The 21,402-nt window shown below is 50.0% G+C and overlaps 9 protein-coding genes across 9 annotated transcripts; 5 read left to right on the top strand and 4 right to left on the bottom strand.

Moving 5' to 3' along the window:
- Positions 1-658: 658 nt before the first annotated feature.
- Positions 659-3,729, bottom strand: QC761_213510 (uncharacterized protein; the record flags this gene model as incomplete). The annotated part of the gene is made up of 2 exons (XM_062877083.1): positions 2,225-3,729; positions 659-2,174 (listed from the first exon to the last, which is right to left on the bottom strand). The coding sequence occupies exons 1-2, from the start codon at positions 3,514-3,516 to the stop codon at positions 659-661; spliced, it is 2,808 nt and encodes a 935-aa protein (XP_062735823.1). The 5' UTR covers positions 3,517-3,729.
- A 77-nt stretch (positions 3,730-3,806) lies between these two features.
- Positions 3,807-5,536, top strand: QC761_213520 (uncharacterized protein). The gene is made up of 5 exons (XM_062877084.1): positions 3,807-4,134; positions 4,186-4,291; positions 4,337-4,622; positions 4,672-4,891; positions 4,948-5,536. The coding sequence occupies exons 1-5, from the start codon at positions 3,948-3,950 to the stop codon at positions 5,466-5,468; spliced, it is 1,320 nt and encodes a 439-aa protein (XP_062735822.1). The 5' UTR covers positions 3,807-3,947; the 3' UTR covers positions 5,469-5,536.
- Positions 5,537-5,545: 9 nt separating this feature from the next.
- On the bottom strand, positions 5,546-7,081 carry QC761_213530 (uncharacterized protein; the record flags this gene model as incomplete). Its single annotated transcript, XM_062877085.1, has 1 exon — positions 5,546-7,081. The coding sequence occupies one exon, from the start codon at positions 7,079-7,081 to the stop codon at positions 5,546-5,548; it is 1,536 nt and encodes a 511-aa protein (XP_062735821.1).
- A 375-nt stretch (positions 7,082-7,456) lies between these two features.
- Positions 7,457-9,065, top strand: QC761_213540 (uncharacterized protein; the record flags this gene model as incomplete). Its single annotated transcript, XM_062877086.1, has 4 exons — positions 7,457-7,830; positions 7,896-8,212; positions 8,272-8,602; positions 8,652-9,065. The coding sequence occupies exons 1-4, from the start codon at positions 7,570-7,572 to the stop codon at positions 9,063-9,065; spliced, it is 1,323 nt and encodes a 440-aa protein (XP_062735820.1). The 5' UTR covers positions 7,457-7,569.
- Positions 9,066-9,410: 345 nt separating this feature from the next.
- Positions 9,411-11,672, top strand: QC761_213550 (uncharacterized protein; the record flags this gene model as incomplete). The annotated part of the gene is made up of 2 exons (XM_062877087.1): positions 9,411-11,325; positions 11,656-11,672. 2 exons carry the CDS (start codon positions 9,411-9,413, stop codon positions 11,670-11,672), a joined length of 1,932 nt encoding a protein of 643 aa, XP_062735819.1.
- Positions 11,673-11,826: 154 nt separating this feature from the next.
- On the top strand, positions 11,827-12,747 carry QC761_0046940 (uncharacterized protein; the record flags this gene model as incomplete). The annotated part of the gene is made up of 4 exons (XM_062872416.1): positions 11,827-12,231; positions 12,267-12,352; positions 12,493-12,541; positions 12,604-12,747. The coding sequence occupies 4 exons, from the start codon at positions 11,827-11,829 to the stop codon at positions 12,745-12,747; spliced, it is 684 nt and encodes a 227-aa protein (XP_062735818.1).
- Positions 12,748-12,766: 19 nt separating this feature from the next.
- On the top strand, positions 12,767-13,964 carry QC761_0046930 (uncharacterized protein; the record flags this gene model as incomplete). Its single annotated transcript, XM_062872415.1, has 2 exons — positions 12,767-12,861; positions 12,936-13,964. 2 exons carry the CDS (start codon positions 12,767-12,769, stop codon positions 13,198-13,200), a joined length of 360 nt encoding a protein of 119 aa, XP_062735817.1. The 3' UTR covers positions 13,201-13,964.
- A 20-nt stretch (positions 13,965-13,984) lies between these two features.
- On the bottom strand, positions 13,985-16,410 carry QC761_213570 (uncharacterized protein). The gene is made up of 3 exons (XM_062877088.1): positions 15,560-16,410; positions 14,989-15,500; positions 13,985-14,921 (listed from the first exon to the last, which is right to left on the bottom strand). Exons 1-3 carry the CDS (start codon positions 15,728-15,730, stop codon positions 14,045-14,047), a joined length of 1,560 nt encoding a protein of 519 aa, XP_062735816.1. The 5' UTR covers positions 15,731-16,410; the 3' UTR covers positions 13,985-14,044.
- Positions 16,411-16,931: 521 nt separating this feature from the next.
- Positions 16,932-19,633, bottom strand: QC761_213580 (uncharacterized protein). Its single transcript, XM_062877089.1, has 2 exons — positions 17,921-19,633; positions 16,932-17,855 (listed from the first exon to the last, which is right to left on the bottom strand). Exons 1-2 carry the CDS (start codon positions 19,518-19,520, stop codon positions 17,059-17,061), a joined length of 2,397 nt encoding a protein of 798 aa, XP_062735815.1. The 5' UTR covers positions 19,521-19,633; the 3' UTR covers positions 16,932-17,058.
- Between the last annotated feature and the right edge of the window lie 1,769 nt (positions 19,634-21,402).

Below are 21,402 nucleotides of genomic sequence, written 5' to 3'. Positions count from 1 at the left end.
TGACAAATGACCAATAGGAAGATGAAGTGGCAGGAAGTGTTGTAGGTGAGAGTGTGCGAGGTGAAGAGAGCTTGATTGCGGTTTCCATGCTCCCCGTCCAGTCTTATATACACAGTCTTATCAAGCACACAGGCTTTGCGTTTGGCCAGACCTCGTCGTCGCAAGATAGGTATCTAATCACTGTGATGTGATGCGACCGAGGCCCAACTCCTGTCTCGCACCACTTCAAAATGCTAGGACCCATCCACGTTTACTTCATCTTCGAGTGAATATGGTACACGACACCGTTTAAACCTGGGGGTGCAGAGCTCCAGTATTTGCGACGATGTGGTTTGTTCAAACAATTAGCTCTGAAATCTACCCTATCCACGCAGCAAAACAGAGTAGCCTATAGCTGGCTATAATGACAACATCGGCATGACGCCTGGCCATACAGATGATGCAACCTGGCTTCGCAACATGCAATGCACATTTGCGCAGAGCCAGAACAGTCCTCCTATTTGCTTACTTTTCGGCTTCGGTCAACAACAATCTCGCGGCAGAGCTATGTTGGCAGTGTTTCAATACTGTTCCTGTCTCCTGAGAAGTGTGATGAATTGGCAAAGAACCTGATCCCGAACCTGGGTGGAGAAAAAGCAACCTTAACCAATCTCAACACTCATCCACCGCAACCACCGCATCCTCCACATCCACCGCCATCACCTCCATCACCTCCACCTGAACTCCCACAGCTACTTACGCATCCACTCCCGCAGGTATCTCCAAGATCTCCGGCCGCTCCAGTACATGCCGCTCCAGCCGCCGCTCCACCAGCTGCGCATGCAAAACCACACCCTCCTCCCCCTCCATCACCGCTGTCGTGATCTGAACTGCCCACATCCTGTCTTGTAGCTTTCCAGTCTCTAAGTTTTTCATACTCGGCAATCTTCAGTGGTCGCGACAAGTGAGCCCAGCCAGCGATGAAATACTGGTGATACGCCCCCTTCTCAAAGTGATGGCTAAATGGCTGAGCGCGGTGAATCCCTCCCAATTTCAATCTGTCTGTTCGCTCATCAGCGTGCTTGTGAAGCCAGAGCGTTGATTGTCGAAAGGCCGAACAACGAGCCATTGCCGCTGCAGCAGAGAGCAGGGTATCTTGGGCAAGAAGTATGGCAAGTCTGTTCTTGAACCAGGAGTTGTCCGACATGGTAGCGGACCCAAGTTTGGTCAAATTAGACAAAGGATTGTGCAACAAGGATGGAGTTCCCAAGTCGTCGGCCGGGAATCCATTGTGAGGATACATGTTTCTCGGTCGGGATAGATGCAGGGTGATGAGAGACCAGGAGTCGAAAGGGAACGCCCAGACGTGTTTGGAGATGTTACACTCCGAACCACATGTCACAGGATACCGGTTGAAGGCTTCCGTGCAGTCCCAAGGGAACAGATCCTGATAGGGGTATAATGGCCCATCAAAAGCACCCCAGTCATACCAGTATTCTGAGAGAGCATCGGCAATGTCGGACTCTTCATGGCGTCCGTACCGAAACTTGAGGAGATATTCCTCTGTCAAGCCGTTGGGTACATCGTATTTGGAGCGAGCGCGCTGCGGCACGTAGGCTCCAGGTCGACAGACAAAGCTCATGAGGTACAGGGGGTATGGCATGTTTGCTGATTCTTGCTCCACGTTGCTAGGTCCATGCGGAGCAAACAGCGAACCAAAGAGCGACCGATCAATAATGTTGTCGACAAAGGTCTGACAGTTGTTGTTTGAGAAGCTCCATCGAAGATTCACGTTTGGGTCCAGCAATTTGGCAACGATGCTGTCAATGTAGACCTCGATCCGGGGTCCCAGGTAGGGTTTGAGCAGCGCCATCAACCGGTTGACAGCTTGATCCATCAAGGTGTTCTTCTCTGTCACGCTGATTCCGTTGTCGACAAGCCGAAGGCTCTCCTTCATGAGTGTGTCAATGATTTGTTCCTCTGCCTCTTGCTCAAAAAACCCGCAAAAGACACCGCCAGCAACTTGTTTAAGCATTGCCTTGTATCTCTTGGGAGCTCGGGGACGTTGCTGCGAATAGAGGGTTCTGTCTGCTTGTCCAGTGACCAAGAGCGAGTGCCGGATGTCCTCAGAAGGCTCTCGGAGAGCATGGAGGTTTGGCGGATCCCGACTGGTGATGAGGACGCCTCCGTGTGTTCTGCCAACAGTTAGCGGTGCATTCCAAGCACGAACCCCTAAGTAACTCACTTGCTGACTCCATTCTCAATCACAAGCGGGCCAATTCTCAACGCCATGTGCACATTTCCATAAGGATAGTCATTGACAATATCATTGAGGTAAAAGGGGATGTCCTCGGTCCCTTTGGTGGTCGTTCCAAATGACGCTCCAAACTCGGTTGTCTTGAACTTTCCCTCTGGATTCTCACCACTGATGTTGTTGACCCGACGAGGGCGATTGTAGCGGCCTTCTCGCTTGGCTTTCCCAAGAGTAAGACTCGTCCCTCTGTTGCGGCATGAGGCAAATTTGGCTTCTGCTGCCATATCCGTCAACTCATAAAGCCCACACCGAATCTTTCCGTTCACACCGGCGGTGTTGAGATGCTGTTCGGGATTGGAAAGATCATTGTTCACAGGAAACAGATTTCTCAGCTGTCCGTCACCGTGTCTTCGTGGTACATCGATGCAGCTGCAGATCTCCTGGCTATCGTCGGCGGACACAGCTCTCCGTAGACAGCACTGTTTATACACTTTGGTGATGTCCTTGTGACCATAGAAGTCTCGCCGGTAGCATCCTTCACAAATCATCCGGTCTGTCTTGATGTTTCGAAAGATCGACCCTCTTATTGCCTTGCTGCATGAGTCGCACGCTTGGGGAACAAGAATCGGCATATGTCCTTCGTCGTAGGATGACACCGTAACTTGTGAGGGCGTAGGTTGCTTCCAAAAGGTAATGAGCGCTTCTGGATCTCGGTACTCGATGATCTTGTCCATGTCGAGAAACTGGGCGGACTGGAGTAGCATCCGTGCTCGCCGATGTACCACGTCCTCCCCCTTCACTTCCCGGTCTTGTAGGTCCATCATTATGGAGCGACGAATGGAAGAGCTCTGCAGTTCCGAGTAAATGTCCCAACCTCGGTCCTCAAGCGCTTCCGAATATGTCGGCACTCGATCGTCATGTCTTTCCGCCTCCGGGTCTCTGAGCTTTGGAAGCTTGCGATACCTGTCGGAAAATCCGCGAGAGGTGTGATTGACTTGATCAAGAAAGGTTTCATAGCCGTGAATGTAGCGGTCCTCTTCGTCGGGGTGAACTGTCGTTGAGTATTCGTCTCGAGTCCTCCATTTTCGAAGTGTCTGGAGGATATGCGGCAATTCTCGTCTCACGCCAGCCCAGTACATGACCATCATGGCATCTCGAAGGTGGTTTGCCGCGGGCCCAATTTGGACGCGGGGGACCTCTGGAGCATCAGTGACATGACTTCCGCTGGAGGATGAAGCGCTTTGGGTGGCAGTGGGCAGTATACGACTCAGCACAGACGTCATCGTATGGGTATATCATGAGCTTCAGAACCTAGAAGACAACCTTGAAGACGATAGCAAGCAAGGGTGAAGGGAGGTATTTCGACCCTCTAGGTATGACTGGATTGATGTCAGAATGTGTATCTATTGCTGTATTGGTAGCTCGGTGGTCTGGTGACCCCACCGCAGTTCAGCTGAAATGCACTGCCACGGCAGAGTGCCTTGTCGAAATCGAATACCGATAATGGTGCTGGGTGATGCGGGGCGTCGGTAGCTGCCCTGGTTATGTCGGCTGTGCATGTGTATTTTCCACCCTCCATACATCTCGGGCAATGAATGCCTTGCACTAATGCATCTGAGAATGACCGTTATTAATAAGTCCCTGGTTTTCTGACTGATTGGATTCCTGTGCAAACTCGCTTGATCAAGATTCTGGCAAGACACCAAGCATCAACATGGCGTGGATTCGAAAGGCTCTACCGCGGCGCACTATCCAAGCATCTGCGAAGTCCACTGTCACTGCATCGGCTTCAATGTCGGACTGTAACTTGGCCTCGGTGCAAGCCTCCGTAGCAGCATGCGCTGCGGTGGCCGACCTGACTGCAGGTCTGGACTTTGTGTTTGACCGGCTCGGAGATGAAGGTAAGTCATATAGTGGCTCGAGCTATGACACCAGTACTGACACAATGATAGGCGATCCTGGAGATGAGCTACAGTATCACCTAGACCAGCTCTGCGAACAAGCGGAGAGGTATACAGACTCCTCCCTGCAGGATAATGCCGGGGAGGAGTGGTCCTGGTAAGTTGAACAGCGCCAGCAGCAAAGTCACCACTGACAAGCCAGTTCTCCGGGTACTGGCGAGCTTATTAGAGCGGCCTGCCAGTGTGCGGTTATGGTCTACGATCAGACACAACCAATTGGTGTCAAGGGATTCGATATCGAACCTGTGCTGCACCGTAGCCCGTCCTCGATGGGTACCGTCAAGGCTTACTCAATGTGGAAGATCCCATTCACCCCGATTCCAGGGTGGAGTGGGAAAACGTTGGTAATCTCCATTCGAGGAACGGCAACCGTCATGGACCACATGGTGAACATGAATGGGAAGCCCAAGGATGCCAGCACACTTTTCGTATGTTCCAACCATCCGCAAGACTAAAACCATGCTTACAAGAAACCAGAAGATACTCTCAAAGGGACAGCCGGTTAATGTCCAGTCCCATGCCGGATTCCTCGGCTGTGCTCAGGACATGATACCCACCGTTACCGCAGACGTCAGGCGGCAACTGCTTGCAGACGAAAAGATACGCAACATCGTTTTCACTGGCCACTCTGCTGGAGGGGCAGTAGCATCTCTTGTGTTTCTCCACTTTCTATTCCAGCAAAGCCCCGATCCATGGAGCAAGTGACACCCCCAGAGCAAGTCCGGTCACAATGTTTGCTAACCGCCGTGCCAGTTTCCAACTGCAAACCCTCGCTCATCACCTTCGGGTCACCGCCCGTCACCAGCATTAGCCTCACTGACATCTGTAAAGACAGTTCCAGCATTGGTGTGTTGCTGTCAATAGTCAATGAGTATGACATGATATCCCGAGCAGACGGACCATATCTCCAGTCAGTTGTCGACCTTTATCGATCTCGCCACGGTCTGCCACCGGTTTTCAACAGTTCCGCAGCAACAGCAGAGCGTGATTCAAAGTCCTGGCCACTCCGTTTGCCAACATTTCATCTTTTGGGAGACATCGTTGTGCTCAAGCTGCATCTCGTCGACCTACCGTCCGTCCAGGGGGACGATGCGCTTTCGCAGGCGTCCACAATCGTGGTACCGACACTCAAGGCAGTCAAGGTATCACCACAGGAATTTGCAAAGTTGTTGTTCTGTGATATTTCGACCCACAGGAGGAAGGCGTACATTGAGCGCATGGAGATGCTGGCAACGCAGCTCTGGGACGATTCCTTATCCTTGAAACAAGTTTAGGTGAACTGGTTCTGGGAACATCGGTACTGAATCTTAGAAATTGAATGAAATACCTCAAGTAAACCAAAACAAAGATTCTATAACACTCTTTCGGGTTTTTGTGACCTTGGCATGACCGGAAGTGCATGACCCTTCCTCCTAGCTGCCTCAACCGCACGATAAAACCTTAACTTGTTGTCAACTCTCTCTGCCACTGCCTGCATGTCAATTTGATATGTTTCATCCTCGTCATAAGCTCCACCACGGTACTTGAACTCCTTCTCGATCTCACTTGTCAGCATCTCGCAATCCCAACAACCACAAATATGATACTCGCCGCCAAATTGAACACGCCACAGCCGCCTAGTTTCTCCGGACCCCGTGTCCAAGTCCCCTTTCCCAATACTGTCATCGTGGTTGACGAACCTCCCCACTCTCTTCTTGGTCTCTTGGACATATCTGGATGCCGCACATTGATGTGTGTGCCATGCTAAATCAATGTCAAGCGTGGGAACCATCATCTTTCCACGGTTTCGCCTCATCAAAAGCAGGAATTGTGAGTAGCGTGAGAGTGATCGGGCGAGTGTGTCCTGAAGAGAGGGGCTGCGTATCCATAGGTGAGAGTGCATTTTGTCGATAAAGGAGTTCTGGCGCAATACTGCAGCCTTGAGCTCTCGAGCGAGGTTGACATCAACGGAGAGGAACATTTCAACGTGGGCGCGGACTGGGTTTGTTGCTGGTAGGGTCCCCAGATCCTCCCTCGTTATAAGTTGTGGCTTTTTGGTTCTGGTCGACGACGACGTTAGAGAGCTCAAAATTGACGGGAAGTTGGAGGTGCGAGTAGCCGAGGCTGAGTCTGTCTGGGTCGTGTCGAACAACTCTGTCCCTATCGACGCAAGGCGGAGTTTGGACTTGACATCGCTTCTTTGGTCTGCCAGATACGAGTCCCAGGTGGAAAAGAGTTCAAACAAGCTGAGGGAATTAGCACCAGCTTCTGCCTGGAGGGCAAAAGACCAGTCCCCGTTGTTGATGCACTTGTGGATAGCTTGCCACGGCAATGGAAACTTGTAAAGCTTCTCGGTGCGGCAGTGCTTGTTGAACAACAGCGGGTTCAGTAGGAACGTGTGCCACACCATAATAACGTCGAGCGGTGGGAGTGTAAACGCATCACCCTTATCACCCTCCTTGGCTAGGCGAGCACGCCAATCCAGAAACCTAACGACGGCAAACTCGATAAATCTCGGCCACTTGGTTTGCCTGCGTGACTCAAGAGTGTCATCTTTGAACGTCTTGGTGTCACCGTTGTACCCTGTCTTTGTTTGGCGATTTGGAGTTGTGCCCATCGTTTTGTCGATATCCCCAGATTGAAGAATTTGTTGGCGCAGATGAAAGAGCGTCTCGAGAAGCTCGAGGTGAATGGCGCATTCAGCGACGGTTGGGAGTCGTTCAGCGTGGGCTGGTGGAAGCGACGCATTGTCTTGGTCAAATACTGTGGTGTCTGGAATAACGGGTTCCTCTTCAGGGTTGCGGGCAGACTGGTAGGGTGGGTTTATTGTATTGTTGATGCAAGTACGAAGGACAGCTTTGCTGCCATTGTGAAGGACTTCTTGAGTGTTTCGACAGGCGAGCGTCATTTTCTCGGATCAACGAGTTGGTGTTTGGACAGGCACAGAGTATCGAAGAGTGTTGGAGAATGAAATTACAGGTCTCCGTCATCACAAGATCGACATGCTTACCCAGGTAGTAACCTGGGCCAGTGTGAAAGCCAGATCGGCATTGTAAGCCTAAGGCCCAGTGGCTGAAGGACTAATGACATAGCTGACCAGAAATTGTGCAATAGTGCAAGCCAGGGCAGATTCGGTGGACTGGCATTGCTCCCACGCTGCCGTGTGATGGATGCCCGAAAGGGAATATCGGTGACTAAAGCGTCAATTGAGCCTGCAGCGTTACCGGGCGTCGTGAACCCTGGCACAGCCCCAGAGACTGGAGTTCCCCGCACAAGGCTCTGGCGGATATCTGCCGTCTTTCACAAGAGACCAGACCACACCACAAGAGTGTTGTTGAGAAATCTCTGCCATGTAACTTCTTTCTCCATGATACCTGTTGCCACCTTGTCGGCGACATGGCTGAAGAAGTCCAAGTGATCTACGATCACCTCATTGCACACTCTGTGTTTTCAGCCTTCATATTATTTCTTGCAATTGTGGGCCTACGGAATCGGACCGCCCTTGCTACACTCAGACTTCTGAGTGTAATTCCCTACACAATTTCAGCAGCGTTGGCAGCAAGATTATACGTTGCAATTCGGAACCGGCATTATCCCAGAGACTTTCAATTATACTTGGACCGCCTAAACGCTAGCTATGGTATTTTGGCAATTGTCGTGAGTCGCTATAGTCGTGCAGTCTTGCCAAAAGCAACGCGTGAGAATACATCTAACAGTAACAGGGCGTGTTCTCGGCTGTTTGGACATTTCTCATGTGGATTCTCCTGGGATGCATCAAGCGAAAGGCACCAGGAAAAGAGAGAACAAGGAGCAGCCTCTACCTTTACGTTCTTATTACCGATCTTATGGTGGCGGGTTCTCTGATAGCTGGGGTTGCCGTCAGTAGCACCTTCGTGCCCTGGAACATGAACCACTGCAGCCAGCCATCCTATCAAAATTCCAAATTCATTTCGGGAATCAGGGTTGCATACAGAGACAATGACAACTGGACAGCTTGTCGACGGGGTATCGCAATTCACGTCATGGCAGCGGTGACAATGTAAGTGCAAAGTCATCTGGTCACCAACAACTTGAAGTTGAGCTAATGGTGAATGATAGTGTCCTCGTCCTTGCTCAAGGCATTTTGTTGTTACCCTGGGTTAACCTTCCTAATGCTATCCGCTACGCAATCTATCTAACGATACGTATTGTTAGAAACACGTTAAAACAAACAGACATCGAGCTCGGAAAGGTGAAAAAGCGAGATCAAGATCTGACGGACGAGATTTCCAAGCAGATTGAACAGCATCCCCACTATTCGGACCTGATCAGCGTTATCAAGGACAAATCGCAAGACTTCGTCATCGCGCAGCATCTCGAGATGTTGGCCAAGATATGCTGCGGCGAAAACAAAAGCCAGTGCTGGGCTTGTGATGCCATAATCTGCAAAGTAAGTCAACCCGAAGGCGTGGCTTGTCACGCGCGTTGACACTCGTAAGGACTGCATGGCGATGGTCAAAGGAATCCCTGTTCCGCGGACGAGGTGCCACATCACTGGTTGCTACGCCATCTGCACGAGCTGCTATCTCGTGAAAGGGTCCTCGAAACCTGCTGCATTCTCAGCTGCCTTCAACCCCACAAATCTTTCGCTGCAGCATGATAAATGTTCTCTCAAACAAACAAATACCATTCAAGAGGCTGTAAATCTGTGCCAGGGATGCTCCCAACTGCAGCCAGACCGGATACGTGAGATCAGGGAAGAGAGGGAGCAGAAGATGTTGGCCAAGACACTTGTCAGGAGAATACTCTGCGCAACGTGTGAGAAGCCATTGCCTAAAAAGAAGAGACGGTGGTGGATCTGTGGGTCGGGAGACCATGAGTGTCACTGGGCTGGTCATGAAGTGCCACGGTGAAGCAGAACAATACAGGCACTTCCGTACTCCAACATGGAATCGCGGGACCGGAATTGTTGTAAATTCGTGTTATTTTTGACTACATGTATGAATACAGAGTAAACTGGTATGTGAGGTACACGAAGGGAGGCTATCTACTATCTTTATAGGGTGAAAACAGAAATCATGATCTTATTGCTGCTGTGGAGCAGAAACCCCACGCTAAAGTGGGGCATGTCGAGTAGGGGTAATATAGGGGAGGAGGCGTCAGTGCGTCGATGCCTGATATTAACGCCCAAGTGTGGGCAAATACGATAACTTACTACAAAGGAGGTATATCTTCTGTCAATAGTCAATTTTGAAGATATGGACCCTGGAACCTTTCGCTATCAGCATTTGTCTTCACCGAATGCTATTCGACTTCTGATCTTGGAGCCTTCCAAAGACCAGGATGAAGAGTTGCGCGGCACGCTCATCCACACAACCCTCGAGGATTGTGACTATGAACTAATTGAAGCTTATACGGCCCTCTCTTATGTATGGGGTGATCCCACCCTGACAGGAACGCTGACTCTTTCCGGTCATGTCTTCACGATAACAGCAACGCTTGCTGATGCCCTGCGAGACCTGCGCGATGACACCCGCCCACGTCGAATTTGGGCCGATGCCCTTTGCATCGACCAAACCAACATTTCAGAGCGCAATAGCCAAGTAGGCCTCATGGGGCTTATCTACAGGGTTGCAGGTCACACAGTCATCTTTCTCGGCCCCTCTACCCCGGAAACAGACAGGGTGCTTCAGTCAGCTCCTCACTCCTCAATGAATTTCTACCCCAGCTGGAACCAATCGCAACGCCACGAAATAGTTCAAGCAGCCAGGTTTGAGATTCTCAACAGGCCATGGTTCTTTCGTGTGTGGATCTTTCAGGAGCTCATCCTGTCTCGCGATCCTTGGGTCCAAATCGGCCGTCGTCGTGTTCGCTGGAAGGACTTTTGCCACCTTCTCTTGCACAATGGTCCAAACTCTCTGAGTAGAGGGAAGCCCGATGATGGGGAAGAGCCGTTGCGGATGTTGGACAGGATGAATCGATCATACATCAACGGAGGCGGAGGCAACAATGCTGGCAACATGCTCGCTCTTCTCCAAGCAAGACGTGGTCTGGGTGCCACAGATGCGAGGGACTTTGTGTTTGCCCACCTGGGTATTGCCTCTGACCAGTGGAATGTTGCACAAAGCGTACCCGTTGATTACTGTTCTGCTCTGGGGCATGTATTTGCCCGAATGGCGTTTTACATCCTGGAGACTGAGGACGTGGAGACCCTTATTACTCTACTCGATCAACAAGCCGGAGTGTCCAACGGCGAGATACCAACCTGGGCTCCTGACTGGCGTGTGGTGCCATCCCCTTGTGCGCCAATGTACAAGAGCAACAAACTCAGTCATGCGCGGGTATTGTTAGCGCCAACCCTCTTTCTCGAAAAGCATAATATTCTTGGACTTGTGGGACACTCTGTGGGCACCATCAAGGATGTCAGTGCTACGTTTCCGATGTCGTCTACTCTTGACCTCCAAGGCATGGTTAGCTACCAAGCTACGGTCAGCAAGATTGCCGCTCTCTACAATAGCACTGGAGGAGTTTACTACAGGGGCGACTCGAGCGGCCAGCACGCAATGGTCAGTATTCGGAATCGCGAGGAGGAACATCTGGAGTTGTGCAGGGGGCTGTTTGAAGAGTGGGCTCGATTTCTTGAGCACCTTCCGGTAACATGCCCAACTGATCCCCCACACCAACATGAACAGTTTATCGAATCTCTTCGAACATGGACCGAAGGGCAACTGGGGAAACCACGCATCTTTGTCACCAGTGAAAGCAACGATCTCATGTACATCATGTGGACATACCTACATCCCAAAGCGACCGCGAGCAGCTTAGATGGACGTCGACTTGCTACAACCCATGACGGAAAGCTTGGATTAGTTCCAGCACAGGCTCAGAAAGAGGACTGCATTGTGAACATTCTGGGGTGTCAAGTAGCCCTAGTAGTACGACCTGTCAAGGTCGAGCCAGAAGAGGAGAAGGGGATTCATGAGGATCTAATGTTCAAACTGAACGGCCGTCAGTCTCTTCAGGAGCCGGGTGAGAAGCATCCCCAGTACCTTGACCGCTTGCCAATGCACGGACCGGTGGTCGGAGTAGAGCATTACGCTGTCATCGGCAGCTGCTGCTTTGATGGTGTCGACCCCTGGGCTGTCAATCAAATACCAAAGGGTTCAAGCCTACGTGTTTATGCTTTCCATTGAGCGCCATGTTCTGGGCTCGAGATCTCCATGTGGAGAAAAGTAAATTTGTAGGGTAGCCAATCCAACGTTTACAATGTTTCTAAAGATTTCGAGTACCCGATAGCCCTGGCTATGACGCTTCACCTCCGTGGCTGTGACGGCTCTAAACTCTGCATCCGACAATCCTTGAACTTCAATTAGGCAGATTTGACGTGTCTCTTGGGCTTTTAACCAGGGACGCAGAGCGTTGCTGTGAGTTGATTAACTGTCATCATTCAGACATGCTTGGTACAAGAGTGTCGTCAGCGCACTCGACTGACCTGCTTCACAGCAAACGAAAAGTCCTAGATCACCAGTCAAATTAAGCCAACACACTAGATTGCTAGCCGAGGAGATACACCTCCGCGCAATGTTAAACTTGGACATCCGTGTAGAAGACTAGAGCACCACTGCAGTCTGATAACACTCAGGGCCAGAGTTAGCTCCCTAGACTGCAAAGAAAATGCAGCCCATCAATCTTTTACTCTTCGTTTCGATCACTACCTACATCCAAGTTTCATGGGCAGCACCTAATGAACACTGCCCACCTTTGGGTCCCGTCCTCCCTCCTCCGACGCATGCAAGCAGCAGTCCGGCAGTTGCCTCTTCGGTGTCTACACTCCAGCGGTTTTTGGACGTTTACACTGCTCAATTCAACCATTCTGCCGTGGCAATTGGTCTGAATTCTATCCATGAAAAAGACTACATCCTCGAGTATGCGTACAGTCCGCCCAACCGTAATGCTCGTGGTGTCCAGGAGGTCAACTCCGATAGCGTTTTCCGCATCGCGAGCGTTTCTAAGATATTTCCCGTTTTGGGCCTTTTGCGCCTCCATGGTGTCAGTCTCGATGACCCAGTCACCAAATATGTTCCTGAGCTGCTGGCTTTGAATGGGCAAGCCAGAGAGCAAAGCCCCATTTGGACTATTCCCTGAGACGAAATTACTCTTGGGGTTCTGGCATCACATTTGTCAGGTATTGGTGCAGACAGTAAGTTAACATTCAAAACGAAATGTGACAGAGCTAGATATGAATAGCATACCAACTACCTATTTGTCACAGTGATCTTCGACTATACTCTATATGGGAACTTTACACCATACGGATTTCCCCCTGTAAACAAATCAAAGCTTCTGGGCTGTTCAGATGGCTTGGGTCTTCCAGACTGCGACAGGACAGGTACTTCGTGATTTCAAGCACCTAAATTGATTCCTTGTTCAGCTTCTGGCAAGCCCTTCTAGTGTTTTTTGAACGATTTGGCGAACGGGCTCCGGTCCAGCTCCCATTTTCCCCAAACGCTGTTTACTCGAACGCGGGATTCGCCATTCTCGGTTTGCATTCGAGTCTGCCACAAACAGGTCTTTCAGGGACTTTGTGCAGCATGAAGTCTAGGCACCACTCAACATGACATCTACTTTTGCCACCAAGCCAGACGATTCTGTTGGCTTCATTCCCTCTGATGACATTTGGTGGAATGCCAGTCTTGGATATGCAGAGCCGTAAGTACCTTACAGACACCTTCTCTTGACGCCGATTCACGTACAGTTGACTGACGGTAGGCATAATCTACTAGCGGTGGCGGGTATTATTCTTCAATCAATGACCTCACACGTTTTGGAGAGGCCATACTGCGAAACGAGGTAGGACTGTCAGCAACTCAGACACGAAAATGGCTCAAGCCGCTGTCGCAAACATCCTCCTTGGGTACTCTGATTGGTGCGCCATGGGAGATTTACCGAATTAGCAACGTCACGACAGATAGCCGTCTCATTGAGCTCTATACCAAAGATGGTGGTCTCATTACTTACAATTCAGTCTTTGCTCTGATTCCGGATTAAGATCTTGTCGCCACAATTTTGGTCGCCGCTCCACTCGTGGAGAATGAAGCAACCGCCATCGATACCAGGATCATATTCTCGAAACTGTTAGAGTCTCTCTTCCCCGGTATCGAGGAAGCCGGCAAGGATGAGGCTGCGCTCACACATGGCGGAACCTATCGAGACGAGCTGACGAATTCGAGCATCACTCTGACACTGGATGATGGTCCAGGGTTCAATATAAGCTCGTGGATTGTTAGGGGTGTGGATGTCATTGACTCGTGGTCCGGCTCAGCTTCGTCGCGAACCCAGTTCCCCCGACCGACAGCACGCTGCGTTTTCGACTTTACCCAACCACCGTACAAACTGACAGCCACGCTTCGTGGAGGTCTGTAGCACAGCGAGCTACTCCTGAGACGATTGCCTTGATAGAAAGTCAACTGTTGCCGCCCCAGTCTTTGTGTGTCACATGGGGGCAGTTGGACCGCGCAACCTATATGCTGCAAGCACAAGACCATTGTATTCACACTGGACAGCCAAGGAAAGGCAACGGTTGTGGAGTTGGTTGCATACGCCGTGTCCATGACACGCCAGGAGCAGTAGGTAGCCAGGGTAGAACTTCATGTCTGTAATTGTGGTTCAGTGAGGTGGGTTCTTGTCACAAGGTGTATGATATCAAGTAGTCAAAATGAAGGGGGTGAAGATTATTGTCTTTCTCTGGTATCTCTTGCTCCGAAAGTCCCCAATTTACACACCCACAAGTGGGCCCATCATGCCTTCCCACAGAATTTACAATAAAGAACAACGAAGTATGAACAGTATTTGAGCTAGCTGCGATACTCTATACTCTCCAAGGCAGTAGACCCTAACGGCCGCCAACCTGACCTTTCGGAATTGGTGGGATCCAACAAACAGCTAGGTTCAAGACGATGTGACACACCCCAATGATCCAGAATGCCTTTGCGTAGTTACTGCCGCCATCCATGAAGCGGAAGATGATTGCGAAGACCACGCCGCCCAGATTTCCACCAGCTCCGGTGAGCCCGGATAGAATGCCGTTCGCATAGGGGTAAACATGCGGGACAAGTGCAAAGTTGGCACCGTTGCCGGCCTCATGGAAGACGGCCATGACGATTATGAGCCCAACCATGGTAGGCAAATGGTGGGGATCCAATATGCCAATGACGATGAGCAACGCCCCCGTCATCAACCCGCAAACGTGGATCCAGATCTTCTTCAACCAAAGGCTTCTTCCACAGTAGTTGTAGAGCAGATCTCCGACAACTCCACCGAGCGGTCGAGTTATAAAGTTGAGAAAGCCAAAGATTGCCGCGAGGTTTGACGCATTGGTTTGACCTAGCGAGGGAAAGTTCTTCAGGTAGTATGATGCGAGAATTGAGTTGATGGCAAGCTCTCCACCGAAGCTGCATGCGTACGTCGCGACGTGGAAGAGGCCGTGGAGACTAAAACACACAGAGACTGCTTCCTTGACAGTGGGTTTGGCGATGGTTTCACCTTGCGCAGTTTCGATGGCTTCGGCTTTTGACATTGAGGCTTCGTGGTCAAAGGCTGAAATGCTGTTCTTCTCAGAAGAAGACAGCTTCTCACCTTTTTCCTCGTCGGTTGATGGGGTAGCTGAGAGAATTGGGGGCTGGCCAGTGATGGTACCTGGAACGGCCACAATCTCTCCTTGCACGCCGTGTTGTTTGAGGTTCTCCTGAACATGCTGATGTCTATCGTCCCTATGCAAACTGTCAGACCAAACACCTTCCAGAAACGAATTCACGAGCAGAGAAGAGATCAACATACCACTTCCCCATTGGCGTATCATCGCACAAAAACAGCAACCCCAGTCCACAGATGATCAGACAAACGAGCGGCACCACAAAGGTGATCCTCCAAGCCTGCCCAGAGCTGTGCCCCCATCGGTACTTCAAAGAGTCATACACAGCAGGCATGATGAAGTATGTGATTCCGCCTCCAGCATTTCCCCAACCTCCGCTCAGGGCATTGGCTGTTCCCACCACATTCTTGTCAAACCATCCCGTGCACCACACCTGGCAAGGTACAAACGACCCGCCAAGGATTCCAATGAAGAAACGGATGATGTAAAGACCAGTTGCGTCCTTGATCAACGGTGCCAAGCCAATCGGCACACTTCCTGCTAGCAAAATCAAGCTGAACACCCGCCGGGAGCCAATCTGGTCGCATAGTGGACCAGCAATGAATCGCACTGCAAGAGTGGCGACCAGAGAAACAATGTTGGAGTTGGCGACTTGTTCCTTGGTGAGGTTAAGGTCTTGTCTAATTGTGACAGTTAACTGTGCCCTCTTGGTTAATATCACTTCTGCATGAAGAAAAGAGATGATGGGGAACCAACAAGAGGTGGGAATGTGTACCACGCCCAGAATGAAAGCATGAAACCCATCCACGAAAAGAAAAATACACGGCCATGCGGGTCGACTGGGTTCAAAATAGGCACGCTGCGGGCCTTTTTGTTGACCGAATTAAGCATTGGGCGTTCCCATAAGGAAGAGGCCTTCAAACCCATGATGGCGGTGTTTTTGATACCGAAGTGGTCCCTGATTAGATTGATATGTTGTTGCAGTCGCGGCTGTGTTTGTACTCAAGGTGATGAAAAGGCTTCGCTAACGGAGCTGAGGTCGAGTGTGAGGTGCCCCCGAATGTCCAAAAGAGTCATGATATCTTTGGAGAGGTTGAATCCAGTCATTTATTTCTTGGAACGAGCAGCCTTCGATATGTCTCCGTGCTTCAAAGATCTCCGGGAAGTCCACGCCAGATAGAGAGAAAAGAAACATCTCCGCCATTTTTCGCTGCCGTGAACTGTGCGCTCGTGACCCCACGCCGAGATCGTGGCGGAACAAGGTCAGCCTTATCTATTCTTTTCCTGGGCAAGCCCAGCCAAGTTCGGTCGCAGACCAGGGTAGCTTATCTGTTTCGGTGCTAGGGGCTGAGGTGAGAATGGCCATTGGTCGAGGAGGATAGGTGGGCTTGGCAAAGATAAAGATATGCCAGGGGTTTGTTGATCTGGTATAAAACATCTGGTTTGGGTCCGGAACGTTGCTTGATGGTGAAAAATCTCGGTACTTGAGGCGCAGATGTCATCTCCGCGGGGCTCCAAGAAGGCATGAGGATCAGTCCGGGGAAATGGTGAAGGCATTTGTTTCTGTGCGTGGCAGGGAAAATGACACTGGCAGCTGCTCCGCCCTCCGACAAGCCGCATGCCCTTATCTTGAGGATTCGAGTTTTGTATCTCCGGGTTGCATTCATGTTATCGGGTGCCAATCAGGGGCTCTCGATAAGGCGTACGATATATCAAACTGGCGATAGCAGTACGCCAGCGCGGAAATGTCTAAAAACGACCAGCCGGATTAGTTGATTTTGGAGTGCATGCAGGATGACCTGTTAGTCTCAGAGCCTGGGTAACAGTCCTTTATCGGGGGGGACTGTGTCAAATATCTAGATACATCGTCACGTTCTACCATTCTATTCATCGTTCATCGATCAGCACACCATCCAAGGCTCTATTTAAAATTAACAGTAAGTCCTCCCCTCCTTCAATCTTCAACTAAGCACAGAATTGCAACTTGCTTAAAGTTAGGAGCGTATAGCTCAGGGCCGTGCCTTGGCAGAGCTCAGGGGTGGTTCAGGGGCTCACGGGGACGGGAGCCGGGTTCCTTCATCAGAGAATAATGGAAAAGGTGAGACATAAGTTTCTAAACAGAAGGTTATAGTAGGCAGGTACTACTTGATTTGATGGTTTGGTGTTAATATTTGGGACAGAAGTTTCTCTGGGGTTATTTATATCTACCTACGTACCTACCTAGATCCTCTAGGCTCTTCATCCGCCTCCTGAAGTTACACCTTCTTCTCCCCGACAGGATGTCCAACATATGAAACAGCAGACAATATCTCGCTTGACTTGCTACTCTTGAACGCATGTGAGGGTCTGTCGACTTCTCCGGCAGATCTGCTTGGTGGAAAGAATGCTTCGCCTCTCGCAGTTACCGGCGAGGGTGCAAACCCTGCGTCACTAGCACCACTGCCAGGGACGGGCTCCTCAACTGGTGCAGCAACCATCACCCTTGCCTTGAGCCAGACCAGAGACGGTGCTTCGCTATGATCGGTGTCAATAACGGCCTCTACAGCTGGCTGGACAACCATGATGACTGGTCTCCCTTCATTCTCGTCCTCCTTCTCCTCGTCTTTCCCGGGGTCGGCCATTGTTTGCCTCAGCACAGTATAGCTCTTATCCTGAGCCTGGCAGATCTTGACGGATTTCATGCCGTCTTTATACCCGTTTTTGAACTCGGGTAGATCTTTCCACCTCTTCAAACGAATTCCTTCAGGCCGACTCCAGAGTTTGCATGAGAATCGTAATGCGTCGTCAATCATTTCAGTCAATACCCTTTCAAGCCGTTCAATTCCCAAAGCATCCTGGTCATGGAGCAAAAAGCGAGCTGCACCTCCCAAAAATCTGTCACGAAGTTTTCGAGCGTAATTCAGCCGTGAATCAATGAGCGCTTGTCGGGAGGAGGATGCTGAGCATGTCGAAGATGAGGAAGAAGGGCTCAAAGCCATGCCCCCTGTCGCAAATAACCGCATCATGTGAGCTCGCCAATGCGCTTGTTGAGAGTAGGGCGAGGGATCTTGGGCTGTGTAGGTCATGAGGTCAGCAGGGAATGGCGGGTGAGGTAGGTAGATGAAGCAGTCAACGTACAATCCTCCAGCATGAATTGCAGCCTCTCCATGTCACCCTTCAGGGGCAACCCTAGCATGGATGCACATCCTGCCCCCAAGGAGTGTGTCATAGACATAATCAACGGCGGTGGATACTTTGGGCTCTTGGGCACCTGGTAGCCGGAGCCATAGCCAGAGCCCCTAACACTTTCCCGAACACCGGCAACGTTGTTGCCTCCGCTGCCAAATGCATCCATGTTCACCTTCAACCCTTCGCTCACAGAGCCCAGAGCATGTGGAGGTAAGCTGGCACTAGGGCTCTCCAAGGTACCCAAAGACGTTGCCGTGAATACCCAATAAGGGCTTTCCAAAACTTCGTCGCAAAAGAAATTGGCCAACATGGCCTGCAAAAGCGTATGGGCAGCTTCTTTTCCTCCATGCAAGATGGCAACCGGCAGCCTTCCAAGATTCGTAAGCTGCACAAAACCCCTAACCTCCGCACATATCTCTTGTAACTGTGCTGGATGTAGCCCGTCCACCAATCTACTGGGATCCCGGTGCCCATATACCCTAGCCCACGCTCTCCACGCAGCGTCTTGATCAGTGAACCAAGTTGCTATCTCATCATTTGAAGCCAACGGTCCGGACTTTTTGGGGTTTGGGTGGGTGCTCGAAAGCTCGACAAGTTGAGTGCCTAATTCGTGGATCCGACTTTGATACTGATCCTCCTTCTCTGCGAACAATCTGTGCCAATGTTGATTGTGAATTCCCTGTTGTTGCTTTGATGCCTCTAACTCTTCCACTGCCGCAGCAAGCTGATGATTCAAAATGGCCACCTGTCGTATCAGGTTTTGGTTTTCCGCCAACAGCTCCCTTTCGGTGAGCTGAAGTGCTGCAACGCGCTGATAAAGACTCTTGTTCTCAGCTTTTAGATCACTGAGGCTGTCGATCCCGCTCGGCTTCTCGAATTCTGGAGGTTTTCCAAGTTGAGAAGCCTGAGGAAGGCTTGGGGACTGGCGCGGCCGCATAGATTTGAGAAACCGTTCGACTTTCTCGTCGGTGCGCATTGCTTCCACCGATGTACTCTTTGGCACCTGACTCCTAGCATGACGATGCTGCTTCTGCGTGCTAGTTTGCGATTGTTCTTCTTCAGCGAGGGACAAAACAGATGCAATGCTTCTATCTCGGCTACCTTCCCGTCTCTCACCGCGCCCACGTCTTCGCTCATGGGGACGACGGTTCGAAGAGCTCCTGGAGCGCGATTTGCTGATACTGGCAGAACGGGATCCATCCCGCGAATCGTTCCAGGATCGGTGAACATGATCGACTAGAACAGTGGCTGAGGGAACGATGAATCTGGCAGCTTTATCTCCAAACTCGGCAATTGTGGAACTGGGTGTGGCAAGCTCATCATATTGATGTTGCGGGGTACGATTTGAGGGCCATTCGTGTCGAGATGACTTCTCAAAAATAGCGTCAGACCCTTCTTCCGGGGGAATGCATGCTCCGGATGTCAGCTCTCGAGAGCCGGCTTTTGCAGGAGTCGGTGTGATTCTCTGCAGATCATGTTGCCGTGATTCAGTTTCGAATTCCTGACGAAACATTGTTCCTTTAGGTGTTTGTCCCTGACGCGATGTCATGCCATAAATATTGACATCCAAACACCTGGGGATAACCGAGAACTGTGGGCTTCAAGAAGGTTGCTTGCGGACAGTCCCACGCGGTTACGGTTAACTTGTGGAACTGCGGGGAATATCTCAACTGGGGGCTGACGGACATGGCCAAGGAAATCCCACGTGCTGGCACTGCAAAATGGTTTGTGCCCAATCCAGTTCTCTGTGCCACACAAGAGGCGACTGGGGTAGATGAGCATCTATCATACCTACCTAGGTACAGGATGTACGCACATATGCCCTCGATAACCATGACAGATACTTGCAACACAAGACAATTATGTTCTTGCTACGAACCGCGAGCACTTCCCATGATAGTGCTAGGTATCGACGTAGCTGCTAGGTACTCTGGGCACGCTTTCTTCGCGCGAGGGTGTGGTGATTCGTGGTGCAAAAATGAGCGGCAAGGAAAAAACCGTAGACATGGGTGCAACCGCCACTGTCCCGCCTGATTGGAACGGATTTGAAAATGCACGACGGTCAGAGTTCTGCGCCCTACGATTGGCGGAGACATTTCCTGTTGGGTGCAATGTGATGGTGCCAAGCTGTCAGATTCAGGGCGGCAAGGTTCTCGAACCAATGTGAAAATCCTTATCTTCTCTACTAACCAGGTACCTAGCCATCAAAAAGATGAGGTATGAATAGCCTTACCTACGTGATGGTATGTTTAGTCGTTCTGGACGATGAATCTGATTTTCTCTGGGGTAGCTAGGCACGTGGAACTTTTTTGCAACTTCTCGTGTCTAGACAAAAGAAGGTAACGTGCATGATAAGCGAGCGACGCAGATAAGCGAGCGACGCACTCTCCACCACCTTACTATCCTCAATTGCTAGACCACAATATTAAGAACCAACTACAATTACGTTAGAAACAGCTGAATCAGATTCTTCTGCAGCCTAATGGCAAGTGCGGACATTATGGCCAGGCTTGCCGCACACACCACAGCACTGAACCTTCGTACAAGCCCCCCCTGCACTACCGCCATCCGGCTATATTTCTTCCACTGCCTCCCCACCCACGGCCTTCTGGTCCATTAGATCCTGTGCATCTTGCATAGTAAGTGATTCTCCGAGCTGTACATGTGTTTTTTTAGCTCTCCGGCGCTTATTTAGTACCTTATTGGCTTAACGGAGCGAAGCATTCTTTAACTGAAGGAGGGCTATCTAGTGTATTATAGTTATCGTACCGTTAATAAGTTAGTTTATAATAATTAATATCGAAATTAAAAAGTTATTTTAATAATTAATAATATAAATTTTAAGAAACGTTAATTATAGATTAATTTTTTAAAGGTTTTATATTTAGAATACCTAAAATAATACTATACCCGGCCTTAAGGATAAAAATATTAATATATAAAACTTTATATTTAATTTAAAGAATATTTTCTTTAAATTCTATAGTATAAAGTTAATACCTATAAAGTTATTTTATATATTTTTTTTATTATAAAAGTAAAAAATATTTTGCGGAAAGTATAAAGGAACTTAAATTTATTTATATAAATAATATATATATGTCACAACCCTGGTATAGGACGGGTTGTGGGGCCACGGGAATAGGGGCCAATCGGAGGAACGTACGAAAATAGCCAATCACAGTAAGGGACGACTAATCAGTGTGCCAAGGGCACTAAGCAGACGGAGCGGAGTGCTCAGTCTGATCAGGGCACTAAGCAAACTGAGCAGTCGTGATTAGTGTGCCAAGGGCACTGAGCAAGAAGTAAATATAGCTTAGTACCAGGTCTATATATACGGAGGAACTGGCTAATATAGATAGGCAGTTCCGTAATATATAATTTAAATTATAGTTATAGTATTTTATAATTATATTAAGATATTTTATCGT

The sequence above is a fragment of the Podospora bellae-mahoneyi genome, chromosome 2 (assembly GCF_035222275.1).
Source record: "Podospora bellae-mahoneyi strain CBS 112042 chromosome 2, whole genome shotgun sequence".
Taxonomy (NCBI): domain Eukaryota; kingdom Fungi; phylum Ascomycota; class Sordariomycetes; order Sordariales; family Podosporaceae; genus Podospora; species Podospora bellae-mahoneyi.
This window is presented reverse-complemented; position numbering and strand designations above follow the sequence as displayed.

Excerpts from the sequence above, each read along its gene's own strand:
- QC761_213580 (XM_062877089.1), bottom strand. The coding sequence starts at position 19,520 with ATGACATCGCGTCAGGGACAAACACCTAAAGGAACAATGTTTCGTCAG. Across the intron at positions 17,856-17,920 it reads GCAATTCATGCTGGAGGATT|CCCAAGATCCCTCGCCCTAC; the intron begins GTACGTTGACTG and ends TGACCTACACAG.
- QC761_213570 (XM_062877088.1), bottom strand. The coding sequence starts at position 15,730 with ATGGGTTTGAAGGCCTCTTCCTTATGGGAACGCCCAATGCTTAATTCG. Across the intron at positions 15,501-15,559 it reads GGTACACATTCCCACCTCTT|TTAACTGTCACAATTAGACA; the intron begins GTTGGTTCCCCA and ends AAGAGGGCACAG. Across the intron at positions 14,922-14,988 it reads GATACGCCAATGGGGAAGTG|GGACGATAGACATCAGCATG; the intron begins GTATGTTGATCT and ends CAGTTTGCATAG.
- QC761_213520 (XM_062877084.1), top strand. The coding sequence starts at position 3,948 with ATGGCGTGGATTCGAAAGGCTCTACCGCGGCGCACTATCCAAGCATCT. Across the intron at positions 4,135-4,185 it reads TGACCGGCTCGGAGATGAAG|GCGATCCTGGAGATGAGCTA; the intron begins GTAAGTCATATA and ends ACACAATGATAG. Across the intron at positions 4,292-4,336 it reads GCCGGGGAGGAGTGGTCCTG|TTCTCCGGGTACTGGCGAGC; the intron begins GTAAGTTGAACA and ends CTGACAAGCCAG.